Source organism: Phoenix dactylifera, chromosome 1, assembly GCF_009389715.1.
Source record: "Phoenix dactylifera cultivar Barhee BC4 chromosome 1, palm_55x_up_171113_PBpolish2nd_filt_p, whole genome shotgun sequence".
Taxonomy (NCBI): Eukaryota; Viridiplantae; Streptophyta; class Magnoliopsida; order Arecales; family Arecaceae; genus Phoenix; species Phoenix dactylifera.
The window spans coordinates 14,520,635-14,547,235 of NC_052392.1; the positions used below are offsets into that span (position 1 = coordinate 14,520,635).

Consider the following 26,601-nt stretch of genomic DNA (forward strand, 5'->3'; position numbering starts at 1 on the left):
TTAGGATAATTAATTTGAGAGCATGCATCCTACGACGCCATGTGGACTTTAAAGTCCGCATAGTGTGAACACGACTTAAGTCATATTCATCCTACGACGACATGTGGACTTTAAAATCCGCACAAATCCTGGTTTAATCAAATAGACCCAATCATGAACCCAATCAATTTGGGTCGAACCCAATTTGATTTGGCTCATTAAATCAGCCCAATTGCAATCCAATTGCATTCAATTCCACTTAATTCTTCTTCCATTAACTCACTAACACTTAGTGGGTTAATTCAATCACCAATCATATTGATGATTGGCTTCTATTGTGATTCCAAATCATAATTATGATAGTCTGACTAATTAAATCCTCTATGTGTATGACCTCGTAGGTTCTACTCTGACTGGTAGTGAGATATATTGAGATCTCTATCTCAATATCATTCAGTGGACTGAAACAATTTCAGTTCTATTCTCAAGGTTCATTGATCACCAAGTAAATGCCTTCGAGTCTTACAATCCACTAGTGACACCTAGCAGTATATGGTGGCAACCAAGCAGAATAGAATATCTGAACCTCTAGGTGCAATTAGCGTATGATACAGTCCCTCTATCATGGATCCTGACATGACGGAGGTTATGGATAACTCGTCAAACCCCATCGTCTGTCATATGTCTAATTTATTCGACTTTCAATTCGAGATATGGAAAACTCTTTTTCCAAAATATCTGGTCAGAAATTTATCGAACTCAGTCTCATAAATCATATAGGATCACTCCTAATATATCAAGGTCGATAGATCCCTTCTAGATGCAACCTTATTCCAAAATGAACTTATTGCAGCCAATCCACACTACAAGGATCCGAATGGCTAGGGTCCAAGTTCACATGCTCGTCAAACTACAGCAACCTCATAGTGAATAGCTGAGGCATCGCAGGTCAAAGGACCAGTCACACAACTGCAGTATAAGTAGTCATTGACGAGTGGATAGACATCCATGTGACTACTTTCTTTGGTCACGCTCAGTATCTTGTTCTCTAACAAGTACTTGCATAATCACTCCAGTGTCTCTACACTGTGGACTCAAGACTCATCCATCTAACTAAGTGATCTGTGCACTAATCTTATCGGATCGATCACCGTCCCTCGTGATGGATCAATCGATTAGAAGCATTTAGAAATTAATACCTAATAGTACATGCCTCAAATTCTCAACTTCTTGAGAATATGTGTCATCATCTATTAATTTCTTGGACGATTCATGGACACATACAAATATGAATGAAAAACAAATTGCCCAATCTTATTTATTGATAAGAGTCAAATTACAAATTTGTGCCCTAGATTATAAATATACGTCAGCCACATTGGCTTCTAGGGCATACTTCTAACAGGTACTCCGGCGTGCGGGTGGCAGATCTTGCCCTCTTCTCTGACGCCTCAGTGGCTCCCTCGACTCCTCTGGCGTGGTCACCCTCGGGCCAGATTTGGACCACAACAGGTGTGTCTCCCGTGGCGATGAAGATGTCGACTTTTGATTCCCATCTGTGAACGCCCTCCCTTGTGTCATCGACGATGGTCCTTCAAGCTGACCACGATCGATCCTCTCCGATGTCTAAGCCGAGGGCATCTGGCCCTCCAACTCCTCCTCCAGAACTCAAGGAGGATGGGAATTTGCAGGATGAGGCGATGATTTCTGGTCCTCGATGATGCTCTTCTCCCTTCAGCCCGATGCTATCACGTCGGTGCCCGACCAAAGTCAACCCTCCTTGTCTATGGAGTTGAGGGCACTTGTTGCTTCCTTAGAGGTGAAGGAGGTTCGCAGCCCAGCATTGTCTTGTTATTCTACCTCGGGCCAGGACTCATCATCCCTTGTGGTCCCTCTGTCGGTCCAATTGGAAAACTTTCGAGTTGGAAGGGCCTGATGCACCCCAAGTAGATCTACTGGTGGGTGGTGCCACTATTGGTACATCGGGTGAAAAGGGAGAAAATAGCAGTGATCCCTAGTGGAGGCCCAGTGTGGATGAATCCTCCTATGAAACTGTGGTCCACTGGGTCAGAGAGATTTTGGGTGGAGAGACAGTCAGTGCAGAGGATGGTAGCAGCTCAGCCCACTTTGAACGGGCCCGTGTTGTCATGGCCGGGATGAGGGATGAAGCTAGGAGGTCGCCTCCCACCACTAATCAATGAAGATTTTGTTGTGGAATTGCTAGGGGGTTGGAAAGCCCTCCTTCTTCACTACTTTCAGGAGACTTGTGCAGTTGCTTGCCCCTGAGTTGTGCATTTTGTTAGAGACGCGTCTATCTGCAGGAGCCTAACTCGGGTTTGGCACCACTTCCCAGCATTCTCGGGCCTTCTATGGCATTGAATCCCAAGGTCTTGCGGGGGGTATTGTTGTAGCTTGGAGGAGGGATGTTAGGGTGGATGTGTTCCACAATTGTACCCAACATGTTGCTATCACGATTTCTGAATTTATAGATAATCCTTGGCTCTTATTTGGAGTTTATGCGAGTACTGACTATAGACAGTGTCGTGTGCTCTAGAAGGAGGTCTCTAACCTAATTGAGCAAGGCATCCCCCCGATAGTGGCGGACAACTTCAACTACATTGATGGTCCTTAGAAGAAAAGGGGAGCTAGGCCCTAAACTGATAAGATTGAGTTCATGGAGTTTCGAGAGTTCATTGGAATGAATGGTCTAATTGATTTGGGCTTTTGCCATAGCTAGATGGATTCAACAGTTCCCCAACTACCAGGTTCACCACCTCCACGAATTACTTCTAACCATTGTCCACTGCTTATTAGTATGGAGACCAACCTTGATTCTTGGAGCTCCTTCCAGTTTGAGAAGTTTTGGCCCTCTTACCCCCAGTCTTGGGATATTATTCGTGGTGTGTGGAGGATCTCGGTGCGGGATGATGCTATATACAGGGGTGACATGCAGATTGGAGCTCTTCAAGAGTAGACTTTAGAGGTGGAATCAGTGGGAGGTTGGCAATGTATCCAGGAGGGTGGATGACATTGAAGCTACTATCGCCGCATTCCAGGCGAGGGAGGATCAGAATGGTGAGCTTTTGTTGATCGAGTTGGCTGAGCTTCGAAAGGGTGCGTGTCCATGCACCACTCCTTACTTCAGCAGTAGGAGATTTTGTGGCAGTAAAAATCGAGAGTGCAATGGATCAAAAAGGGGGATAGAAACACTAGATTCTTCCACCAGTGCATGATCATCAGGAGGCAAAGAAACCAGATTTAATCTCTATGGGACAGTAACGGTTAGTGGATTGACGAGGATGAGGAGATTAGGCAGAAGATATTTCACTTCTTCGGAGCTAGATGGATGGCTACCTTCCTACCACATGATGAGTTGGTTCCAGCTACCGAGAATGCCTCTCTGGTTAGGAAGGTATCGTTGGAGGAGGTGTGCGGAGCTTTTTGGTCTATGGTGAAGGATAAAGCTTCCGATCCTGATGGGTCCCCTCCCTTCTTCTTCAAAGGATTCTGAGGCATTATTCATCATTAGGAGGTGGCTGTCATTCAATACTTTTCAGTATTGGGAGGAAGGTGGAGGCTTGGAAGAGGACCTTCATCACTTTGGTCCTAAAAGGACGAAACACTTCTGAGCCTGGTCATAGATCGATCAGACTGTGCTCTACTCTTTATAAGGCTATTGCCAAGATCTTGGTCTGTAGGATGAAGCTGATCCTCTGCCATATGATCAGCCCGGAGCAGGGGGCATTTATTGAGGGGCACAACATCTAAGATAATGTTTTGATTATCTAGGCGTTTATGTTTGACTTGATGAGGATGCTGGTCCGCCGAAGTCTTATGGCTCTCAAGCTTGATATGGAGAGAGAGCATATGACCGCATGAGTTGGAACTTTTTTCGACCCTCCTTAGAGGACTTTGGCTTCCATGGTGTATGGATTAGTTGGGTCGTTAGCTGTGTGTGCTCGCCTTCTTGTGCTATCCTGATTAACGGCACGCCGATGGATTTTTTTAATTCCACTGTTGGTCTGAGCCAAGGGTATCCTCTCTCCTCCTACCTCTTTATATCTGTGCTGATGCCCTCTCTCGAGCGTTGCTGGTGGTGACCTTGGACCAGGCCTTGGCCCCCTATGTACCTGGCCTAGGGGCCCAGCCAATTTCACACTTGCTTTTTGTAGATGATTGCCTGTTGTTAGGTCGAGCCTCTATTTAGAATGCCATGACTTTAGGAGGATCCTCAAGGATTACTATGCTGCTTCAGTTAAGAAGGTGAACCTCATAAAGTCAGCCATCGCATTCAGTCCAAAAACCAGACCCTAGTTGAAACTGCCAATCAAGGGATGCTTAGGGGTTGCAAAGTAGAATGAGCCTGAAACTACCCTGGTATGCCGCTAACTAGGTTTAGGCTCTAGAGGGCCGATTGTGCGATAGTCGTGTAGAGGGTGCAGGAGCGCCTAGAGGGGTGGCAAGCCAGATCCCTATCGATGATAGGTAGAGTGACTTTGGTCAGATCCATCCTCAGTTTCATGTCTGTTTACCTCCTCTCTAACACCATACTGCTGAAGACCCTACTGGCACAACTTGAGTGGATGTTCAGAAGCTTCATGTGGGGATCTCACAATGGTTAGGGTGGGGTGCACTTGGTGGCTTGGAGTTCGGTCTACCAGCCCCTCTGTGATAGAGGTTTGGATATTCAGTGCTTGTTAGGAGAGAGACCATGATTGCTTGACATATTGCAAGATTCCTGTTTGAGCTAGAGAGCCTCTGAAGCTCGGTAATGAGGGCCAAGTATGGCTCGTAGACCCTCGATGCTAACAGATGGGCTAGTAGGAGTTGCTCGTTCATATGGAGAGAGGTTTGGGCCCATGCACTGGAGCTCTCCTCCTACATTAGATGGTTGATTGGTGATGGCCGGTGGATGTGATGGATGATGCCTAGCTCTCTGACCTTCCCTTAAGGAGGTGGCCAACTATGGTTTGCACGGATGCGATGACTAGTCTGAGAGTCTGTGATCTGCTTCAACCTGAGGAGGGGAGGTGGAATATGGAGCCGATGGCCTATCTCTTCGGTGATCAACTGGCTAAGAAGGTGTTCTCTATTGCGATTCCTTCCCATTGTAGCCCTGACATGAGAGTCTGGAGGTCCTCTTGTAGTTCCAAGGTAAAAGTGAAGGACCTCTATGACCTGTGTAGGGGAGACACGCCCCAGAGGTTGGATGGGGCGTGGATCTAAAGGCTTGGTGTTCACCCTGGGGTTAGCCTTTTCATTTGGAAGATAGCTTGGGGATGCCTTCCCACTAGGGGGTATTGAGGGACCAAGGGATGACCATCCCTTCAGCCTACCCTTTTTGTGATGATGTGGTTGAGACTGTGGATCATGTTTTTTTTCGTTGTGAGAGCCCTTCATGTGTGCAGACTCACTGGCCAGCCCACGAACTTCCTCCATTCATCTACGCCAGCCTTGACCTTCCTCGAGTCTCTACGGGGCAGTATCAGCAGTGTGTGGTCTAGACAGTGGTTCATTAGGGCCTTTTATATCGCCTACCACATCTAGTTGACCAGGAATGCCCATATCTTTGAGGGCGTTAGACAATCGGCTAGGCTTGTGTTCAAGAGAGCCATGACTTAGGTGGCAAAGATTTTTCATCCTACCTTCGTTGGAGTGATGGCGACAGCTTGGGACACCTGGGACTCCTACTTTGCTCCTGCAGTGATCTGGTTACTTACCTTTATATGGGAGTCCCCATCTCCGAGTTTTCTCAAGTTCAACTTTGATGGTAGTTGTCCACAGAGGCAGTAGAGGAGGGGCCGACTTTGTGATCCGACATCCAAACTTGACGTTGCTGGCAGCAGGCGAATCTACGATCTTTGATATCTCGATTTCTGGTGTGTAATTAAAAGCAGCCTGGGCAGGCATTATTTATGCTAGGCGGATCCTGAGGGCAACGATATTGTAGTTGAGGGTGACTTGGCCATCGTGGTCAGTTGGATCTAGGGCTGGATGGAGCAGCGGTCTTACACCGGCTTTTGGTCAATATTTAGAGCAGCTTAAAGGTGTGCACTTCTTTTATAGTCCGGACAAATAATTTAGTAAATTGGATCGCTTTCTATGCGGCGGAGCACTCAAGAGAGAATCTAGGGACGACTTCGTCAGTTCTTCCTCTCACGTAACATTTTATTTTCTGTCTCATTCATATCATACTGGGTTTGTATGATCCGTCCGCCCGTCCTTAAAAAAAAAAAAAAAACTAGCGAGAGAGAGAGAGGGAATGCCTCTTCTCTGCCACCCACCTTAGCTCTTCAGATTCCGCTCCCCGTCTCGCCAACTTCACGTCTCGACCCCAGGGACCTTGGGTTCCGGCGATCTTCCTCGAGCCCGAGATCTTTCGATCGGAGGTGATCCGGTTTTCCTATACTTTATCGTAGTTTGTCTGAATCAAGATACTCTTTCGCACGATCTTTTTTCTTTTCCTGCTTTCGTTCGCTTTTTGATTGATCTCTTCGATTTCTATGCCCCAAATTGGCAAATTTTTCTGGAATTCGTTGATTTTTTTGTTCCTATGTTCTTGATTATGATTTGATTTGTAGTTCTTTTGTCTTTGAGGCTGGGTAGGATTTGAAACGCCAAACTAGATTTCGCATTCGCGAATGCGTATCCATAGAATTGTGTGTTTTGGGTTGATCGTGTAACCTAGCCATAAATTCGGGACTTGGTTATCGTCTTCTTTTTTCCTTTTTTCCGCTTTCTTGGGATCACAATTTCTGTTGCTTGGGGGAGGGTTGGAAGTCGTTGATAGTGATAAGCAATGTGCTTTTGGTTTATGGCTTCTTGAGCTTATTCTCTGCTCTGCTCATATGTGGGCCTCTACCATCCACACAAACTTCAAAGGACTCCATATTGTTTCCACATACCACATGCCATATGCTTGCTAAATCAACAAGATGAAGCTAAAAATATATTTAACTACTACTTTAGATTTTTTTTAGAGGTCTTTGTCATTATTCCTTTCAGTAGATCATAAGTTGCACCAGCTTGCACATGCACATGATTGTTCTCTCCTCTTGATTTCATTATTCATTATCTATTGGTAATTCAATATTCATGTTTTATAGATATATCTCTATTTTTTTGGCCTGATCTCATTTGTTCATTTATTTGATTGGATCTTCAGTTAAATGGGAAAGCTATGTTCCTACGACTATCAGTGGTAGCTAAATCTTATATAGGATGTAAACAAAGGGCTAAGATCATCCAAGAGAACATTGATGCTTCTGAGAAATTAAGATGGCCCTTTTGCAGTTACGTACCACAAAATTGTGTGAGGCTTAGATCCTGTAATAGTGACACTTAATTAGTAACTGGTAAATAGGAGTAATTATCATCAATTTTTCCTTATGTCTACCATTTGACAACATTGAAATAGTGGCATAGTTTGTGATTGTATACAGTCTACCTATTTGCTTTCTCATTGGAGTTGATTTCCTTATAATGTGAGTGTTTAATAAAAAAGCATCAATAATTTTATTTGGAAGTATCTAAATTTGACAGCTGGATTTTACTTGATTTGAGTCCGGATACGATTTTGCAACATTATTTGCTTGTTGCCTAAATATCTAGTTATTAGCATTTGGAATAAGTTACCGTCCATTTTTTCAGGAATTTTGGGGATTTTGAGTGTTCAAATCATATGCAGGCGTCACCTGACTGACTGGCAATTTGATGCAAAATACATGATTATCCTGTTATCCTTGCTATGAACTTGTCAATGAGTAATGGATTATTTGGCTCAAGTCATTTACCATATATGGAAGTTGATGTTCTCAGTATTAGGAGTGCTCTAAGTAGGTCAATGTGCAGATTTTAGATTGTCATAGCAAGTCTATCAACAGTCCTGTTACTTTTGGGATGGCTTTTTTTTTCTGATAAAGGAGTTATTCTGAGTGTGAATTGAGTTAGGTTGGTAAGTTGGATTTTGTTGCTCTTCTGATTCTTTTGCATCGGTTGGCTACCCTTGTGTGTTCTATAAAACAACTAAAAGGGTCATCTCACAGCTCCTTAAGGATTTAGATTCTATATGCATCATCTAGAAAGGACTTTCTAGTCCACTTTCAAAGGTCATTACTTTATTGGCAATTAATAGTTATTCTGACAAGAAATTATTTAAATTCCATCAAGAAAGGAGCTTTCCATTTTATTGGAGAAATCATTAGTTCAGTCTATTCCTTATCAGAGAAGATAAGCAAGTGGCTCCTTCATCATTTATGTGTTACTATGATTATCAAATAAGTTTTCTTTTAGCAAACTTTTGAACATATTTGGAGATGAAATCCAAAAGCACTAGCTAGTTTCTCAACTTACATAGTATTATTTCGATTTCCTTATTCGATTTTCTTTTCTATCTTATACTGTTTCTTGTGGGTAAATACTACTTCAATTATTTTGCGACTATTTCTTGTCAATATACAATGGTTTCTTGCTAGGGTTTTGCCCTACACATGCATGGATGACTGGCATCGTAAGATGCTTGTCCACTAAGTAGTAAAGTTGGCATGGTATATCAGAGTCTGGAGTCTGGACATTGAAATTTGAAGGAGGTTGGGATCTCATGTTCGGTGAATATGCTTCCTGGGTAGGAGGCTTGTGACAAATGGGAGGGTTTTTTAGATTGACTAATTTCTTTTCTGAACTTTTGATCGGTATTTTCTGTTTCTTCCATTTTCATTTGTTCCTTTGGCTATGCAATTTTATGTAATTTTTCTTTTATTCTAGATAATGCATGAATTATTCACATGAAATTGAAAGGGTGGGCACAGGTTGTGGGCCTTATATGAAGATTAAATAGATAAGAGGCTGGGATTAAGAAAGGAAAGGTCTTTTGTGATAACAAGGTGATTATAGCGATCTACATGACATTTAGGTGGTGCTGTACTATACTTGATGAGGTCAATTGCCAATTGGGCCAACAGAATCCTTAGCTACAGCTTTGAATGCTTTGGAGCTTTTGTGTGAGTGCTTAGTAAATATTGGCTATAGAAAGCTACAAATAGGTGGATCTCGGATGTATCATAAAATTTCATCTAACTTATCTTAATGTTCGGCTTATAGCATATATTTGATGGAGCACTATAAAGGTGAGGGTGCAACATATGTTTGTGCTCTTGTGATAGAGTGGTTTGCATGGATCATTGGGATATTTCATAAAATAGGTAATGAATTGCAGTAACATAATATAGGGTGAAATAAAAGTGGCTCTGAGAAATACCTGGAGTTTGTGGTAGAGTATTGTCCCTATGAGCATGTAACATTGTGGTATGTATGAGAATTTCCTAGCTGCAATCTACTTTAACAAGCATAGTCTTTAATTGTATTGCTCTTTAAGTAAGACTTGCTAAATAGAGCTGCACTATGGTTCCTATTTCTATCCCTGGACTAAGTTTCGACTTTCTAACACAATTTTTATCTCAAGGTATGATCGCAAAGACATTGTATATTACGTTGCTAGTTGCAAGGAAGAAACTCCCATCTCCAGTAGGCCCTATCAACCTGCTGGCTAAACTAAATCTCAGCTAATGTGGTGGAAGTATGATCAAGAAGCTCACAAGCCTGGTTGAATGACATGCCAAAAGTATCATCATTTTATCACAAGGCTTTTATAATTTCTCACTCAAACACTACCTAGTTGGTTGCCAAAAACCATGAATCAACCTGCAAACTGACAATATCTGCATCATATCCAATCATATACATAGCAGGGCTTAAGGAGGATGATCAGAAAGATATACAGTGGGATCATACACCGAGTTTGTTGAGGAAAGCATCACAATGTATGTAACATTCTGAAGAAGTTATTGAATTCTAGAGTCAATGAAGTGTTCAATAAGAAGAGGATTATGATAATCTAAATGATGTTCGGTGAAGTGGTAGTAAAGCCTTTGTGCCGAGAATTCTTATGAAAGAATTGATTGTTCATGGTATGTGAAAAACTCCATTACCACCAAGTTGGAAGCTTTGGCTGGAACTGTTAACTTTTCAGATGAAATAAATCGACTCGGATCAAAACTGATGAAAACTTGCTTGGTTTTCAAGTTTTTGGTTGATTAGAATGCATATGGATGTTTGGTTGCAACGAATTTCAGGTGAAGTTGATCTGATTCAGCTATTTAGTTATATCAGCATTTCAAAGTTAAGCAAGTTCATGTAAACCTTTGCTTGAATTTTATGAAGTATGACAGCATAACTTGGAATCTGGTGTATAAATTTCTTAGCAAATAACAAATGGTTTTAAAATGGTATGTAATATCTCCTGTAATCTCTCTCTTTTAATAAGTTGTGTAAGTTTCTTCTCACTTTCATTCAAAAAAAGGTGTTTAATATATTTTATTGACCAATATAATTTTTTTAATCCTATCTGTTTTTTTAAATGATCTTTACTTTTTAAAGCTTTCAGATTTCTAAAGCTACACATAATGAACTTAAAGGTTCCAACAGTAGAGCATTCTCTAATGTAGCATATGATATCTATTGTTGACTTATTTTTTTTCTTTATTTTCTTATTTTTCTTTTTAAACCTTTTTCTTAGCTTAAGCTCCAAAACTCAAAATGGAATTTACTAAAACTGTACATATCAAACTTGAAACTCATTTGTGGCTCAGCTGAAACTGAAGCCCAATGTAAGATTCTGAACCTTGTGTCGTATTTTTATTTCTTAGGTTTCTACAAATCCTCTCAGGCTGCATCTGCATGGGAGGATTTCAAATAATAAAGAATGAATCATGGTTGATAAGGTTCAATGGTGTGTGTGATTAGCACCTCCATAATAGTCTTCACACTGCGAAACTGATCTCGAAGCACACAGCTGGAAGCAGAACTTTTGTAACTATTCTAATTAGCTTTTTTGGATAACATAACTTAAGCAGATATTGTACCTTTTGTTTCATTTTTCTAGCTGTAGATATGGTTTTGTCTCATTGCTGCCAACCAGTTGGTATTGCTTTCCATCTGCTGAAAAAATTATTTGGAACCTTCGAATTATGGATATAACCAAACTAAGCCATCAAACTATGTTGATGTAGTAATCATGAAACAGAATATTATTAAAAAAAAATATCATCCTACACTTTTTTTAAAATTTTGATGACTTTTTCTTAATTATGTTTATCTTTTTTTGGTGAAATTTTTGGGATTTCTTTTCTTTTTTCCTAATTTTTTGAGCATTGGAATATAAAATAGGTAATGGCAACGTTTGAGTTATACCGGAGGTCCTCGATTGGCATGTGCTTGACAGAGACCCTAGATGAGATGGTCTCTAATGGGACTTTAAGCCCAGAGCTTGCTATCCAAGTACTGGTGCAGTTTGATAAGGTTAGATTTGTACATTTTAAGTCTATTATTTTCCCTGAAAAATTTGATTCCTGATTATGTAGTTTCTTTTCTCAAATTCTTCTAGTCAATGACGGAGGCCTTGGAAACCCAAGTGAAGAGCAAGGTTTCTATCAAGGTAAGGATCTGCAGTATTTGTCTTATATGGTGTATATGTTGCACTGCATTTGGGTTCCAGCCCCTTTGTTCTACAGTCGATGCTTGATCTGATACTGATTGAACAACTAATCTTTAAGTTTTGTTTTAAGAAAACAGAATGGCCTAATGACTCTGAGAGAACCTACAACAACATGAACCATAACAATATTGTAATCTGTTGATTTCTAATCTAATTGACAACAGCAATTTTCCTCATAAACATCATTTTTTAACTTATTTTATTCTGTTAGAGTGGTTTCCAGTATTTTTTTATGCTGATTAGAAAATTCTTATTTCTTATTGCTGTCACTTCCTTCCAAACATCGATTGGAACATAATTTTTAAGCTTCATTTGTGCATGAACAGATTCCATTGAAGATTAAACTTGCATGCATCACTTTGCGTATTTTTTAGTGAAGGAATAATTGCTGAACACTAAAAGGGCAGTAACCCTTTTTTCTTTTACTTTTTTAATTGTGAAATGGACACCATATTGAAGCTTTAGAATAAAGAAGATAAAAGGGTCGCATTAGTCATTAAGTAACCAAAAAAAAGCTCCCAAGGATGGTGGCATCAAAGTAAAGCTGCACAGAAGGAAAATCTCTTGCAAGGTTCATTGTAGCCTTCTATATTAGTAGATTGGCATCCTGTGTTCCACTTTTATTAGCATAGCATTAACCTTGTATTCTATTTGAATGATACATTTATCTAGCAGCAATACAATTTCTCTGTGATATGAAAAATATCACTGGTAATATGTGCCTTATGTTGTGGATCATGGATCTAGTTGAACTGAGGGACCTCGAAGATGTTGCTCAAACATTTTTTTAAGTACTAAAGCACATCTTTGTTATCAAATTTTTGACAAAATATGCTTTAGTTGATTCGAAACGTATTATAGGAAAAGTAAAGCCTCAGAATTAAAGAACCACAGCCATGGAACTTCTCTTTCCCCATCCATCTTCCCACTATTGCTCTCTCTAGAAAACCTATTGCAAGCATTCATCGCAATGTTCTCAAATCTCTATTTAGTAAAGAATCTACAGTAATTTATGAACCAATTGGGGCTCCAATCACTGAACCACATATTTTTGGTAAGCCAGTAATAAACTCATCATAGTTCCTGTTAGTAACTTCATGTCTTGGCCTTTTCATGTCTGCAATGGTATTGAGAGCATGAAGAACAGAGATGATCGGACCACCACAACATTAGAACCAATATATTCTTTAGGATCAAATGTTTGAAAGATTTCAATTCAAATAATGAATGAGGATGAAACACCTTTGGAAAGATGCAATGTAAATGAGGAGTATAATTTTGTTGATAACTTCATCTCTCTACTCCTATCATCCGTCTTTCCAGATTGTGCCGCTTTCCCATTTGGCCATTCACTAACTAAGCCATCATCAATATGTTCTCTTGTTTGTGTTTTTCTTTTCTTCAATAATTTTAAAAATTGTAGACAGCAAATGGGCAGCTGGGAGCTGCCTTTATTCTTGGCACTTACCAGGTGCTTGGATGGGAGGCTAGAAGTCAAAGAAACCCCTGAAAATAAATTTAAAAAATAACAGTATATAAGGAGAAGTCTAGAAAAATATTATGATCCAAAGAATGAAATATAGCATAACAAAAAAGAAACAATATATCGAAGTATTCCCTTAGCATGATTCATAAAGCTATCTCATCTTCCATAGTCAAATACTGCGCGAAACAATTAAGGCAAATGCCTTGGTGGCTTCACCTAAGTGTGTGTTTAGGCAGCCAAAGCGACGGTCTCTTATAACATTGTTTTTATTGTTTTATGTAGACTACTTTACCTAAGGTGAAAGCTGGCCCATGATATGGTGGTTTTCCACATCACATACATTGTCATATGTCATGTCTCACTTGAGTGAAGCACATGGGTGGATATCCATGTGGAAGTCACATTTGACCTTATGGACACATCTAGTCTCATCTGCACACTCTTGTACAGTGTTTTACCAGCCAAGTCTCTAGTTAGCCCATGAGAAAAAGATCCAAGTTGCAAATCCTTGTATCTCCTTTCTCATTCCAATTTCTCTTCTCTTTATTCTTCTTTGTTTTCCGTCATTATTTTCCTTTAAGGTTTGATCACCACCAAACAAGGTTCGCCGTATCGGTACCGGACCCCGTATTGGTGCCGCACTAGTATAGGCGTACCGAGTGTCGGTACGGTATGGTATGCGGTTCGCCAGGCATACCGACACTGGCATACCGGTACCCGTACCCATCAGTACCAGTATCCATACCCATCGTCCGGTACCGACCGGTACAGCATATCATGCCACCGAATCTTCTTGCTAATGCACCAGGCTGGAGACATGATGCAGAGCCCTCCTATGCTGTGGTATCTGCTGTTGACTATTGAGTGACCGTGATAGCAAACATGGTATAATTATTGCGTAGGTATACTGTAAAGGAGTTACATTCCATTCTCATTTATGCAATATTTAAGGATGAGATGCAGTCAATTTGCTGGCTTGTATCACAAGATCTTGTAGTTGTTCTGGCACAACTGAGGGTGTAGAAATCTTGGCCTAGGCTAGAAGTAACGGGTTAGAATGCTAGATGTTGAACTTATGTAGGGCTAGTGTCCACTTGGAGCATGCAATTCTTGAAACTATTAGCATAATGAATTGGCGAGATTGGTTGAAATCTTGGAGAAGCAGGCAATCCATAAGAATGATGACTTAGAGTGAAATTTGCAGAAATGGATAATTAGATTAGAATAATTGAGCGATAGAGAGAGGATACTGAACATTGATATTGGGAAATTATAATACCACTGGAAGTGTGATGATGACACTCAAGTCTCCCAAGTCCAACATATTGTTGAGTTGTACTGTCTTTGACACTACTTGTACATTAGGTGGGAAGTTCTGCTTCATTGTAATTCATTCAGGATCACTTTGAATATTTCCTGGCAGATTGAGGTACAACGCTGAAAGATAAATTGGTTTTATAAAATTGCTAGATTAGAATGGGAGTCGAAGTTCATTTCAAGTCATAATGCTAGGGTAATTTCTTCATAGGTGAATTTATGAAGTCGTTATTTGCTTTGCTGTTAAATACATGAGATCTTTCTACATTTTCTTTGTCAGTAAAATTAGAAGTCCTTACATGATGTGGAGTAGGATACATACATAAGGAGAACACTTGGAACTATATAAAGCCTTGAAAGGATGTGCCAAACTTGCTAGGGACAGCCACTTTTAGAGCAATGCCTTTGGAAAAGCTCAGTTTGTGAAAGCTTGTATAAAGAGTCTTTACAGGTAGAAGGTTCTGTTTCTCAAATCTAGTTCTTGGGTAGATATTACCGCCCTTCTCCCATTACTTTATGAGCTCCATGGAAGCTGATGAGTTAGATTGGTAGGTGTTGGCACATCTCACAGTTGTTCATATTACTCTAGTCCGCATTCTTAGCTTCAATGAAAGATGGGACGTTATCAATGGGATCAGCAGCCATGTCATTTACAGAAAGACTACAATGTGTAGTTTATACTTAGGCTTGATTATATATTGGACATAGTGATTTGAGATCTTCTCTTATATGAATAAATATAACTAAATTTGAATAGGCATTCTGATTGTTTTGTTTAGTTCTCCACTCGTCCGTGCAATTGATAACCAAGTACCAGGACTTCACTTAGATCTCTGGTCTATCTTCAGATGTTGTCATTGTCTATTTATGAACTGAGATGAGTGTATGTTATGTCAATTGCCATAGGCTGCAAATAATATGCATGCCAATCTGATTAGATGCATGTTTAACAGATTGTTGGGAATGGGGGTAGGATCTTGTACTTGTGCTCCATCTATATTGTTTAATAATGAGCACTGGTTTTATCAAAGAATTGTTCACAGTTTCAGCTCTGGTCATTCTAAAGGGGTTGTTTTTACTAGGACTGCTAAAAATGAAAGGAGTTTTGATCTTTTAATAATCGATAATAAGTGCAATCTTTCTGGTGCTATAAATTTTAAGTCTTTAAGGTAGAATGCGAGGCTTTTCATATGGCAATGCATTATGCTTAATCGGAAGAAATGCCTAGTTGCTTTCTTCACTGAAGTTGATGTATATTTCTCGTACTTGATGGTAGTTGCCAAATTTTACATTGTAGTTTGAACTTCAACACATTAGAGGCATTGTTTGATTTACATGGTTTGTTCTCTTTTTTGTCCATGGGGCTCTGCATTCTTGTTTGTCCAAAGGGGATTGGTCTAATGAGATGACAGTTCACTCTCAATTTCTGAAGTGTGAAGTTAGAGTACAACGCGGTTCAAGATCGCTACAGTAGATTGTCATAACTATGTGCTTCAATCCTGTGAGTGCTATGTACGTTTGAGTAAGACCACTTGTTGAGGAAGGGGAACATCTCTCACGAGATGCCTGTCGCCTTGGTCTATAATGTGCAAAATTATGCAATTATTGAACCTAAGTTTTTAGAAGTCACAGATAAATTGTTTCTTGAATGTGGGTTATTGGTCCCAGTGCAAGTCTGCATATATTTCTTGCATATTCCTGGTCTATAGCTGGCTGCCTGATTGACACAAATCCTATCTTTATTGTAGTGCGAGATCTCTGTCAAGTTTAAGAATTCCCAAATATGTGACATAGGCCTGGCTCAGTTCATGCATATCGGGGCTGTACAGTTGCTGGATTCTATTGAAAAAAAAAAAAGCAAAATAGGGCAATCTGAATCTGGAATTATTGGGAATTTTACCACTTCTATTTTTTATCACCCCAAGCCTCCATGTATGTGCAATCTTTAAGAAAATCATACCCATTGGTTTGGAAATCTATTCTTGATTGTTTCTATTACTCTTCTCTTCATATCATCTTTCACATTGCCATCTTTTCATATTCCCTGGTTTTGATGCTTCTTGTGCTATGATGTGCGACCCATCTCATTGTATGTCTAATATTTTTCTACAGGGACACCTGCACACCTACAGGTTTTGTGACAATGTCTGGACCTTCATCTTACAGCGTGCAACATTCAAGAATGACGAATGTCCTGAACAAGTCGGGAGAGTGAAGATTGTAGCTTGCGACTCCAAGTTGCTTACTCAATGAGTGCCCCTACATGTTATCTTGCACTCTTACTTTTGGATTTGCAAGTACCAATCCTGCAGCTGAACCAATATACTAGGGTATGTTTTTTACATGCTCTTGACATAGATATTCGCAGGAATTTAAGTAATTGCACTGTGAATGCATCTTTTGCATTATTACACATAGTGTTGGGGGGCCTATCTAGGCATCCATTGACTCCACTCGGTTGGAAATATCCATGGCAAATGGCAATGGTTAACCTAGTTGTACCTGTTGGACCTTAACCTAGTTCTCTATTGGTGATCTAATGAATAACACAAATTAATTAAGATGAAATCTGAACTATTTTGCCCCTTTTTTTTGGTTATTTGGTTCTCTTCAGAAATAGTTTTCAGCATTTTGTTTTCTATTTAGTTTTGTTTGTTGGTTTATCAATAGGTCAAAACAACATACCATGGCAGAGTTTAATTGATGGACATAAATATGACCAGTCAATTGGTAAGGCTAGTTATGGAGTTCGTAGATGTCTGGTAGAACTGACCTAATTCTTGTCGGGCTTTAGATTGTGGTCCAAATGCCTGACCCAAACCTAAGGTAACGTTAATGGATCATAGGGCCTTGCATGAATAGGCATTGCTTAGGGTTTGGCCGGGCCAAGCCAAGCATGATCTAGTGTCTAGGTATGTTAGGCCTTGATCAGACCTTTCGCTGAGCCATAAAAAGGCCAAAGATTCGGTCCTTTTCTTCCTTTATTCGCCATTTACAAAGTTCAATCTTTTCCCTAAGCCGACACTGGGGGCTGACAAGCATTGTGAATCTACACAAAACTAGAATCCAAATTGATTAGCATGCGGGATCCAAACATGATTTCTATCTGTTTTTTTAAGTCTACGCTTATATCTTGACCTTTTTTCCCCATGATTTCAAGTTAGAAAAAAATTCATGATGAATCTGTCTATTAGATAACTACAGATTTATAATGTATGTATATGTATATATTTTGCCTTGCCCCAGTATCTAAATAAGGGGCCGGCGTCTAACCTGAAAGGAACCAGTCTAGAGAAAGATTAGCTTGGTTGGCGCTACTCCCTGAACACGGAAGTTTATGGTCCAGCCCTTTTTTCCCACGCGGAGTCAGACGCGGTGCCATGGAGAAAAGCACGGACGAGCTATATGTAGGGAAACGCCAGAATTAAGTGCTTCATGTATTTTTTCTCAAAAAAAAAAAAAAAATCTTAATGCATGAAATCTAGCGCAATAACGTTAACTTATTTATATACACAGGATTAAGGGCTGGAATTAAACCAATAATGTTTAATTGGATCCAAGGCTACAATAAAGTTTATGTACGGATCCAGACCCCTACCTGTTCAGAGTTTTCAGTTCTTCGAATCAAAGGGCTACGAAGTTGATCTGATCCTTAACCGAGTACTATTTTACCGCTCCAATACGAAGACTGAAAGTAACAGTAAAAAAAAAAAAAAAGAATAGGGGTGTAGCGAGTTAGAAACCAAATTCTGATTCCCTGATTCATATTATCCGGTTGGGTCACCGGGTCAGGCTTACGGGAACATTCTTTTCCTCTTTTCTCAAGAAAAATAATGGGGATTGCAGGAGCCTGGTCTTCCGCATTGTTAGTTAAATGGACTATCCTCCAACTTTGGAGTGAAAGAAGATTGGATAATATCCGTTTGAGCATCTAGCTAATATTTGTATTCGTATCCATATTCGTAAAAAAAAATGGATAGAGATATGGATAAACAACTATTTGATCTATATCCGAATATCTGATTCCATTTGTAATCTTATTTAATTTTATATGACACTCATGAACTTTTAAGATAAATAAATGGTCATATTAATATGCTATTAGTCTGATTTATTATTCATTTAGTAATATTTTTGATTTTGTGGTCATAAAAGTTAGTTATCTGTATTTATATCCATATTTTTAGTATCCGATTTATGTATGTATCTATTTAAAACAAATATGGATATAAATTTTTGCGTTCGACTATCATCCGTATCCGTATCTATCTTCATCAAACAAAATAAATATGGATATGTTAATATTCGATCCGTATCTGATCCCATTTCAACCTTACTCCGACTCGTACTAGAAAAGATTAGCCTCCCCCTTTGTGTGACCTTTAGCATTACTTGTGGACCACTGTAATGCAACTTAAAGGGTAAATCAGAGTTTAACAAACACACGGCTTTGTTTGCTTTGCACCAAATAGTTTTAAAAATCTTCGTAAAATTTTCTAATCAACCATGTGCTATAAACCAATCTGTACATTACAAACCCTGATAATTTGTTGGTTTATGATCGGAATCGAAATTGGAACGTGAAGAAAATTAAAATCGGAATCAGAATGGATTGAAATGAGAATCGGAATGGCCATATCCCTCTACGTTTGGTTCATAACTGAAATTGGAATGGAATTTGAATACTAAGAGAGAATATGAATTGAATTTTGGAAGATTAGAGCATATTTTCATTCCTTCTTGGAATCAGAATAGAAATGAGACTCCTTCCAATCAAATGGTTAGAATGGGAATCACTAATTCCCATTTCTATTGCAAAATCCAACTCTCCTCCGACCAAACATATCCACGGTGGATTCTCTTTCCAGCTTCTCCATGATTGGAAGGGCATTCAATAATGGACGCATTTTGATCAAAAGCTCTTCATTCTAGTCAATTGTATCAAGTCCTAATTGGCGACAATATAGCCCGAGTCTCAGATCAGTCTCAAGAATGCAAGGGCACCGGCCACAAGAAAGATGAGAAAGAAAAGGGGGGTTTGTAATGTGGCACGAGTCCAATGCTTTTATACCGTTTTGGCTGAGAGCATGTAAAAGACCAAGCAAGGACGTCTTCGCTTCTCTGAGTGAAATGAGTTGGATTCTATCCCCAAGATGGCCAAGTCCTTGCAATCGATTTGTCTCTCTGAATAAGTTCTCTTTTCAGTTTCTTTTTTTTCAAGAAAAAAAAAACAGAAAATCTCTAGTTGCTTAAATCTACGAGTGGTAAATCCATGGTTCATTTGGATTTTACTACACGTATGATGGAATCCTTAAGAACGGAGCTGAAAGTGCCAGCTGCCTGCAACTATGATTTGGTAACCCTTCATATTGCCCGCAAACTTTCAGAGGTCAACATCCTACGACATGAATCATTAAAGCTGTGGACTAGCTGTCTTTGGATAAGTCCATTCCTTCCTTCGAGCCTAAGCTTCTAAGATCTAACTCCATTAACATTTTCAACTCTCAATCTACGTAAGCAAGCAAGATAAGGAACACCAATAGATCACAAGTTAGAAGTCCCTCTTCAATTGGAAAGTGAGGGCTCCATGGTTCGATTTCTTGGCAATGCAAGGCTCGAGTGCAAGAGACGTGGCCGAAGTCTCTTCATCAATCACTTGTAGCATATGGCAATATGATTTTTAGCAAACCATATTGCTCTATCAACCCTCCTATCCTTGTGGCGATGATAGCTTGGTTGATTGAAAATGGTGGCGAAAGCAGCCACAAGTCTTCCAAGCTTTAGCTAGAGAAGGACAATGAGGACCCTCTTTGGAGCATGGCTTCTTTGATGGACACAACTAACCACTGTTCGAAAATGAGGCCGTGTGTTAAATGTGCACGAAGAGAAGACGTGCTCGTTTCCCTTTTGAAGGGAGGACCAATCTTTTTCAAGAAAAGCTTGATGGTGACTTTCCTTAAAATGAATCCACCAAGATAATTGGCAATACCTTTCTTATCCGTTCGTACATTGAAGTCATGAGGAATCCTTCTCTGATGTAAATTAGCAAGAGACTAACTAATATGCCTTTGGTCTTTGAAAGTTATAATCAGATTTGGATGCTTCATATGGCAAATTAAGGTCGGGAGGTTATCATTGATGAGTATAAAGAAGTTTGGAAGGATTATTAACCATCAAATCAGTGATGCAAAACTTTAATAAAACAAAACCAATGAGCTTGGCTTTATCCACGTATCACCCTCATGACAGCATATTCCACAGTTCTCTGTTGCACTCTCTGAGCTAAGCAGTGGTTGCTGCTTTTGTTGTGCACCTCAAAGATTTGTTTTATGATGACTAAATTTCCCTGGCGTAACTTCTAGTTCTTGACAGCGGACTAACTGATAATCTCGTTCTTAGATTGTAGCTTTAGTGTGACCTTTTAGTTGTATTGAATCATGATGAACCTAATGTTGTTATTTATAGGACCGTTGATGTCGTTTAACTTAGAATTCCAGTTTTGTGATGGACAGATGTAGTGGTAACTTGTTTTGATGATTAGGTGACATGAAAAAATTTCGTTTCTTGGCTTTCCTGAGAGAAAAAGTCACTCAGCAGGTGTGATGTATTGTCCATTGCTGTTAGATAAAGCAAAGTGATTGGTGCAAGACACCTGAGGAACTTTTTTGAGTGATTTTTCTAAATCAGCGTTGCATTACTCCTGTCATTATTCAGATGGGCAGCATTATAGCAGCAACGAACGCCATGGCATACCACATCATGATTTTGGGGAATTAATGGAGCTTCCCAGCCCATGTCTCTCTTGATGACATGCTAGGAAAATAGGTAAGATTTTGATTTCTGTAGTACGAGGGCAAGATTATAAGCTAGAGTTAGGATCCACTCCAATTCATGGTCCAATTGAAGACTGTCAGGTGCTCAATTGAACTGGACCTTTGCAGCAAAAAGGGAGGATTCAATTACTACCAAAAAATATGGAGGATCCAGACTCGAAATGCAATAGAACCACAAAAGAAATCAACCCAACAATTGACTTCATAATTTTTAGCCTAAACGCAATCTCGGTCGGATCGGTTTTGTTCAGAACATGATGGGCTGGTCTAGAATTTATCTTAAGAAGATTCTAATTGCGAGTTTTTGTTGTAATGTAGATTGGGTTTAGGTAAGTCGGGAGACCTATGGTAAATCCTGTGAAAATTTCTCTTAATCGAGCACTGGCTCGATATTGTTCGACCCCTACCCGACCAAGTAGAAGATGCATTGGCAGACAAATTTATAGGATACCAAGTATTGGTTGCGCCACTCAACAAATGGGAGCAGGTATTTGAAAAGTAGTGCAGCCTTAGACCATATGCTATGTGAACAAAGTTTAAGCAAATCCACTAGAAGTTGCAAACCTACTTGTAGTTGTAATTGAATGAAGGCTACATATGCTAGCTAAATTTTTTTTTCTTTCTTTTCAGGACTCTAGCTGCCTTCCCAAATAAGCAGCTACGGCGCATGCACATTGAGATGGACATTCAAACTGTTTTCAGCCTTGCAAGAACTTCCCAAATTGCATTTGTTGAATGTCTTGTGGATCTAAAATTAGAGACAATTCAAGTGGCTTTTTCTCCAGATCCAAATGCAATTGCAAAAAAACCATCTTACCAGTGCATGGGAGTAATCATGGAGTCCCATCTTGATCATGTTATGCATCGATGTTGCAAGAGCTAGACAAACACTACTCCTGCAAAACAAAGCTGACATCCACATTCATGAGGAACACACTTTAAGCTCATTTTATGACAACCAAATGCTTTAAAAATTAGGTGCTAGTTAAGTGATATTGACCTCCATCTAACTTACAAATAGGCGTGGGGATCCATTACTAAGAAATAGCTGTTCCCGGATTGACTAAAGCACGGACCTAATTGTCAAATTGCCTATCAACTTTTCGAGACAAACATCAGACTCCCATAAGAAATTTCAGTCAAAAAAAATGATCGCAGCCAAGAAACACACACACTCTCTCTCCCTCTCTAATTGGGGATGCATAACGGTACAATATGTAAATGCGTACAGCCCGTGAAAGCTGTACCATTTTCTTAGCTCGATGCCAATGATTAAGCGGTGGACCTTCGTCGACGCGGAGGAGCAGAATATCCCAAACGCACATTGGAGACTGATATTTAAACCATCGAAATGCATAGTGTTTGGACTTTTCTGTAGCAGCATCTGCTTAGATGTTTAAAAATGCTACGAGGCCTGTTCTTGTTAAAATATAATCTATAGCAATAAATAAATAAAAAAACTCGGTAGATCTGGTATGCCATGTGGCATTAAAAGGATTAGTTATTTATATCATAACACTATCCTGAATCGTATCAGTCCCGTGAATTGCACTAATCCCCTCTCTTCACGTGACAAGGATAAATTTTAATTTTAAAACTAGCGTCCCTAGTATATGTTCTTTGTAGGATCGAGGATAGAAAGAGAGATTTAATTCATGCATGTAAAAATTATGTTTCCAAATATCTATCTAGATCCATTTTCATATCTGAATCTATTTGGATACGGATATAGATATGAATAGATAACTATCTGATCCATATTCAAATGTCCGGTTATATTTATAATTCTATTTAATTTTATATAGTAATTATGAAATTTTATAAAAAATAAATGATGGTACTAATTTGTTATTAGTTTGATTTATTTTTTATTTAGTTTTATCTTTAGTTGTATGGTTATAAATTTTAATTATCTGACTTATATCTGTATTTATATTTGTACTTTTAATATCTAATTTGTATCTATATTCGTTCAAAATAAATATAAATATGAAATTTTGCATCTCACTAATATTTATATCCGTATTCGTCAAAAGAAATATAAATATGAATATATTAGTATCCGATTTATATCTGATCCTACTATATGCAACTAAATAATGCTTTATAAAGACTGCATTAAGAATGGTTCAACGTTGTTTGGAGGACCACATATGTGGATCCAATAGATGTCCTTGGTCTTTTCTTTTGGTAGATCCAAAAAAACAAAAAAAATGGTCCACCGTTAGTTTGCAATATATGGCTGGTCGCCTGGTCGCTTAACGAGCTATACCGTAACTTAACCCGGCCTTGGATCAAAAATCTTGCCGGTCTGCTACTGAGTGAAGATTTAATCCTAGTTCTATTTTTGGAAAAATAAGGGAAAAAAAAAAGAAGTAGTTTGACTCGAAGAGGCTAGATCTTATATTTTGAAGCTAAGCTTGTTGGGCTAATAGGATTGCAATTGTGTCCAATCAGGTCAAGTTTAATTCTATTAGAACCATCGATGATTTTACTAGGAATTTACTTATAGAGAAATATAATGGGTACTGTTAATATAGGTCCAAAGTCAAACTTCCCTTCAGTGCACGCACCAGGGATCAAAAAGAGAAAAGTTTCTATGATGGCAGCTGGGTTAATTTTCTGATCAATTATTTATTGTTGGGATCTAGAGAGGCCAATCCAATTCGATCGAAGATTCGAGCTCAGCTCTGAGACCCACAAACAACTCGTAGTAGTAGTTCCGAACCTTCCAGCTAGATCAAATCCAAACCTGATCAAATTACTAGTCATACTCTAATTTATCCGTTGAAATAACCACGTCCTAAAAGCTTAAGCTGATCATAGGATGAGATAGATTTATTTATATATTTTATATTTTCTTATACTTTCGGTGAACCCAACATGCGAAATTTTAATAATGAGGTTAAAGAGTGTGGAGATAAGGTTCGAACTCAGAATCTCTGCTCTGATACCATATTGAAATTACTATTATTTCTAAAAACTTAAGTTGATAGAATGAGGTAGATTTATTTATATATTTTAATTGTCTTACATTACCGGTCCAAATGCATCGTCAATTGATAACTCCACTTTTAGATTAAACAAGTAAATCTCTCAAAGATTTAATTTGTTAAGAAGTAAATTCTAAAGGAAGGAGTTTATGGAGCTAAATTTTCAACAAAAAATCAGTTAAATTTTTGAAAATGCACAAATGCTACCTTGCAGAAGTGGTGCTTCTGCTTCAAATGAGTGTGAGACAAAGAGGTCCCCACCTCAGTTGTTGCAATTTTAAATGGAAAACTAATAAGTATACAAACGCAGGCTTGATAATTATCTCAATTCCCCACCTTCCAACCTTGGTTGCTTTAGATGAGTTGTTGCTTGTTTAGTCCCTACTTTCACAAAAGGAGTGCCATGCCAACCAAGCACATGCATCCTTATAACCATTCTTTAGTAATTGTTACTTTGGCTACCAAATTCTATGTGGCATGACCATTGCCTGTCTTTGGAACATGTAGGCCCCATGGGATAGCAAGCACAGGGACACGTGGAAGGATGCAATTGGGGCATGAATTAATCAAATTGGCTGAGATGGGTGCCAAGGAATCTGTCCTCCTTTTTTTAACTTTAGAAGTACGTCGTGCCGCGTTGTCTTCTACATCGGAATTTGGAACCCCACCCTCCCCTTGGAGAGTTGGAGGAGCAGGGGGCATTTTTCGATGTTGTAAAGGAATTTTGCGGACGCAAAGGAAAGCAGGGGGGGAGAGAGAGAGAGAAGAAAAAGATCCTAAGCAAGTGCCTAGTGAAACCCACTCAATTAACGCAAATCATTTTTTTATTTTTTTTACTCCCATATGTTCTATTTTATTATGGTACGAATGGCCTAATTGAGGTTCATTTAGTAAAGGGGGGCGTGAGGGGAACCTCAATATTCTAATGTTTGGAGTTATGCATGGCTCAAGTCCCTATGATGTCTAATAATGGCATGTATTAATGTGTGTGAGAGAGAGGAGTATCTCTATTCTCTTGGTAGGTATGTGCAATTTTAGCTGCCAACCCAAGTAGTGTAGGTATGAAGTATGGTTGTATGAAGTGGGTGAGTCGCACCCTGGTTTTGTCCGGAGGAGTTTGTAGCATTACGCGTTACAAACAAACAGCGGCCTACTTTCGCTGGCTATTGACTGCTGCAATTAGGGCTCGTTTGGTTCGCGGAAAGTATTTTCCCTCTTAGGAATATGATTCCTGGGAATCAGATTCCTAGAAAGAGGATACCTAGGAAAGTACTTTTGGCATGTTTGGTTAACCATGGGAAAATGACAAATTTCCAAAGTGCTTATGTTTGGTTGACCATCCACTTTCCTAGGAAAGTTATGTATAATTCCTATTATGCCCTTAATAAAAATTAGGTCTTTAATGCCTCTTTAATGCTTCTTTAATGCTGAAGGGTCTTTTTGGGAAAAAATAAAAAAGAAGTGATTCCCACCTCATGGGAAAGTAACTTTCCCATGTTTCTCATGGGAAAGACTTTCCCATGAAATGTGGGAATCATATTCCCATGGGAATACAACTTTCCCATCTCTCTCCTTTGAAAACTCCAACCAAACAAGAGGCATTTCATTACTTTCCCGTTGACCACACTTTCCCCCCTCCTTTTTCTGCGAACCAAACGAGCCCTTAGCTTTTTGTGTAATATATCTTAGATAGGACGTGTTTGGTTTCTCAGAGTAGGATGGAAGATAATTTGAAACAAATTTTCATGAGCAAAACTATGGCGAAAAACGCATGTAATTTGGGGACACATTTATAACATGTGAGAGTTACATCCTATATAGAGACCATAATTATTGATTTAGACAAATCAATTTATGGTTCTATGGAGTTTTCATGATAAAGAGAGACCATGTGAACCCCTCCACCAAGAATTGATAAATAGGGCACAATGAATCGTAAATTTGATTATCTTTGGTGGCAACGAATCATTACTTGACCCTAACTTGTTCGCATAGATTCATTCTAATCTTACCGTTTTAAACCAGGTATATGTTTGTCGGATTAGACCAGCCTAGATCTCACCGATCAATAGAACGTCGTGTAAGGAGCATAGTACCTCACCTTAAACTTAACCCCGAGCTAATCGATATATAATGATTGGATTAGTCTAATAGGACCTAGTTGGAGCATATTGGTTTTAATTTATTGGTTAGAGCAATCAAATTCATAGCCAACTCAATCTAGTGTCAAGCTTTCATAGCCCTAGAGCTTCCAATCGAATTTGCTTGACGAGCATCCAATTAAATCAATCTGATTCTTTGTGCTCTAGTGGGGTCTTAACGTTGACTTAAGTCAACCTTAACTGCCATTGGATCTATATTAGTTAATTCTAATCAAATCTATTTAATTTGTATAAATATTTAAAACAACGGTCCATAGCGGAAAAAAAAAAACAAGCAACA

The 26,601-nt window shown here is 39.1% G+C and overlaps 1 protein-coding gene across 3 annotated transcripts; it reads left to right on the forward strand.

Moving 5' to 3' along the window:
• The first annotated feature begins 6,099 nt into the window (after nt 1-6,099).
• Nucleotides 6,100-16,901, forward strand: LOC103712745 (transcription initiation factor IIA subunit 2). 3 transcript variants are annotated; one of them, XM_026806802.2, is made up of 5 exons: nt 6,133-6,368; nt 9,440-10,109; nt 11,203-11,334; nt 11,420-11,470; nt 16,446-16,901. In XM_026806802.2, exons 2-5 carry the CDS (start codon nt 10,086-10,088, stop codon nt 16,584-16,586), a joined length of 348 nt encoding a protein of 115 aa, XP_026662603.1. In that variant the 5' UTR covers nt 6,133-6,368; nt 9,440-10,085; the 3' UTR covers nt 16,587-16,901. The 3 variants fall into 3 exon arrangements, with proteins under 3 accessions (XP_008797584.1, XP_026662603.1, XP_008797583.1); XM_008799362.4 differs by lacking the exons at nt 6,133-6,368; nt 9,440-10,109 and adding an exon at nt 6,100-6,121 and having other exon boundaries at nt 16,446-16,786; XM_008799361.4 differs by lacking the exon at nt 9,440-10,109 and having other exon boundaries at nt 6,136-6,368; nt 16,446-16,786.
• The last annotated feature ends 9,700 nt before the right edge of the window (nt 16,902-26,601 follow it).

Bases quoted from the DNA above. Each gene is read 5' to 3' on its own strand.
- LOC103712745 (XM_026806802.2), top strand. From the start codon at position 10,086: ATGTTTGGTTGCAACGAATTTCAG. The intron at 10,110-11,202 runs GTGAAGTTGATC...AATATAAAATAG, and splicing joins TTGGTTGCAACGAATTTCAG to GTAATGGCAACGTTTGAGTT. The intron at 11,471-16,445 runs GTAAGGATCTGC...ATTTTTCTACAG, and splicing joins AGAGCAAGGTTTCTATCAAG to GGACACCTGCACACCTACAG.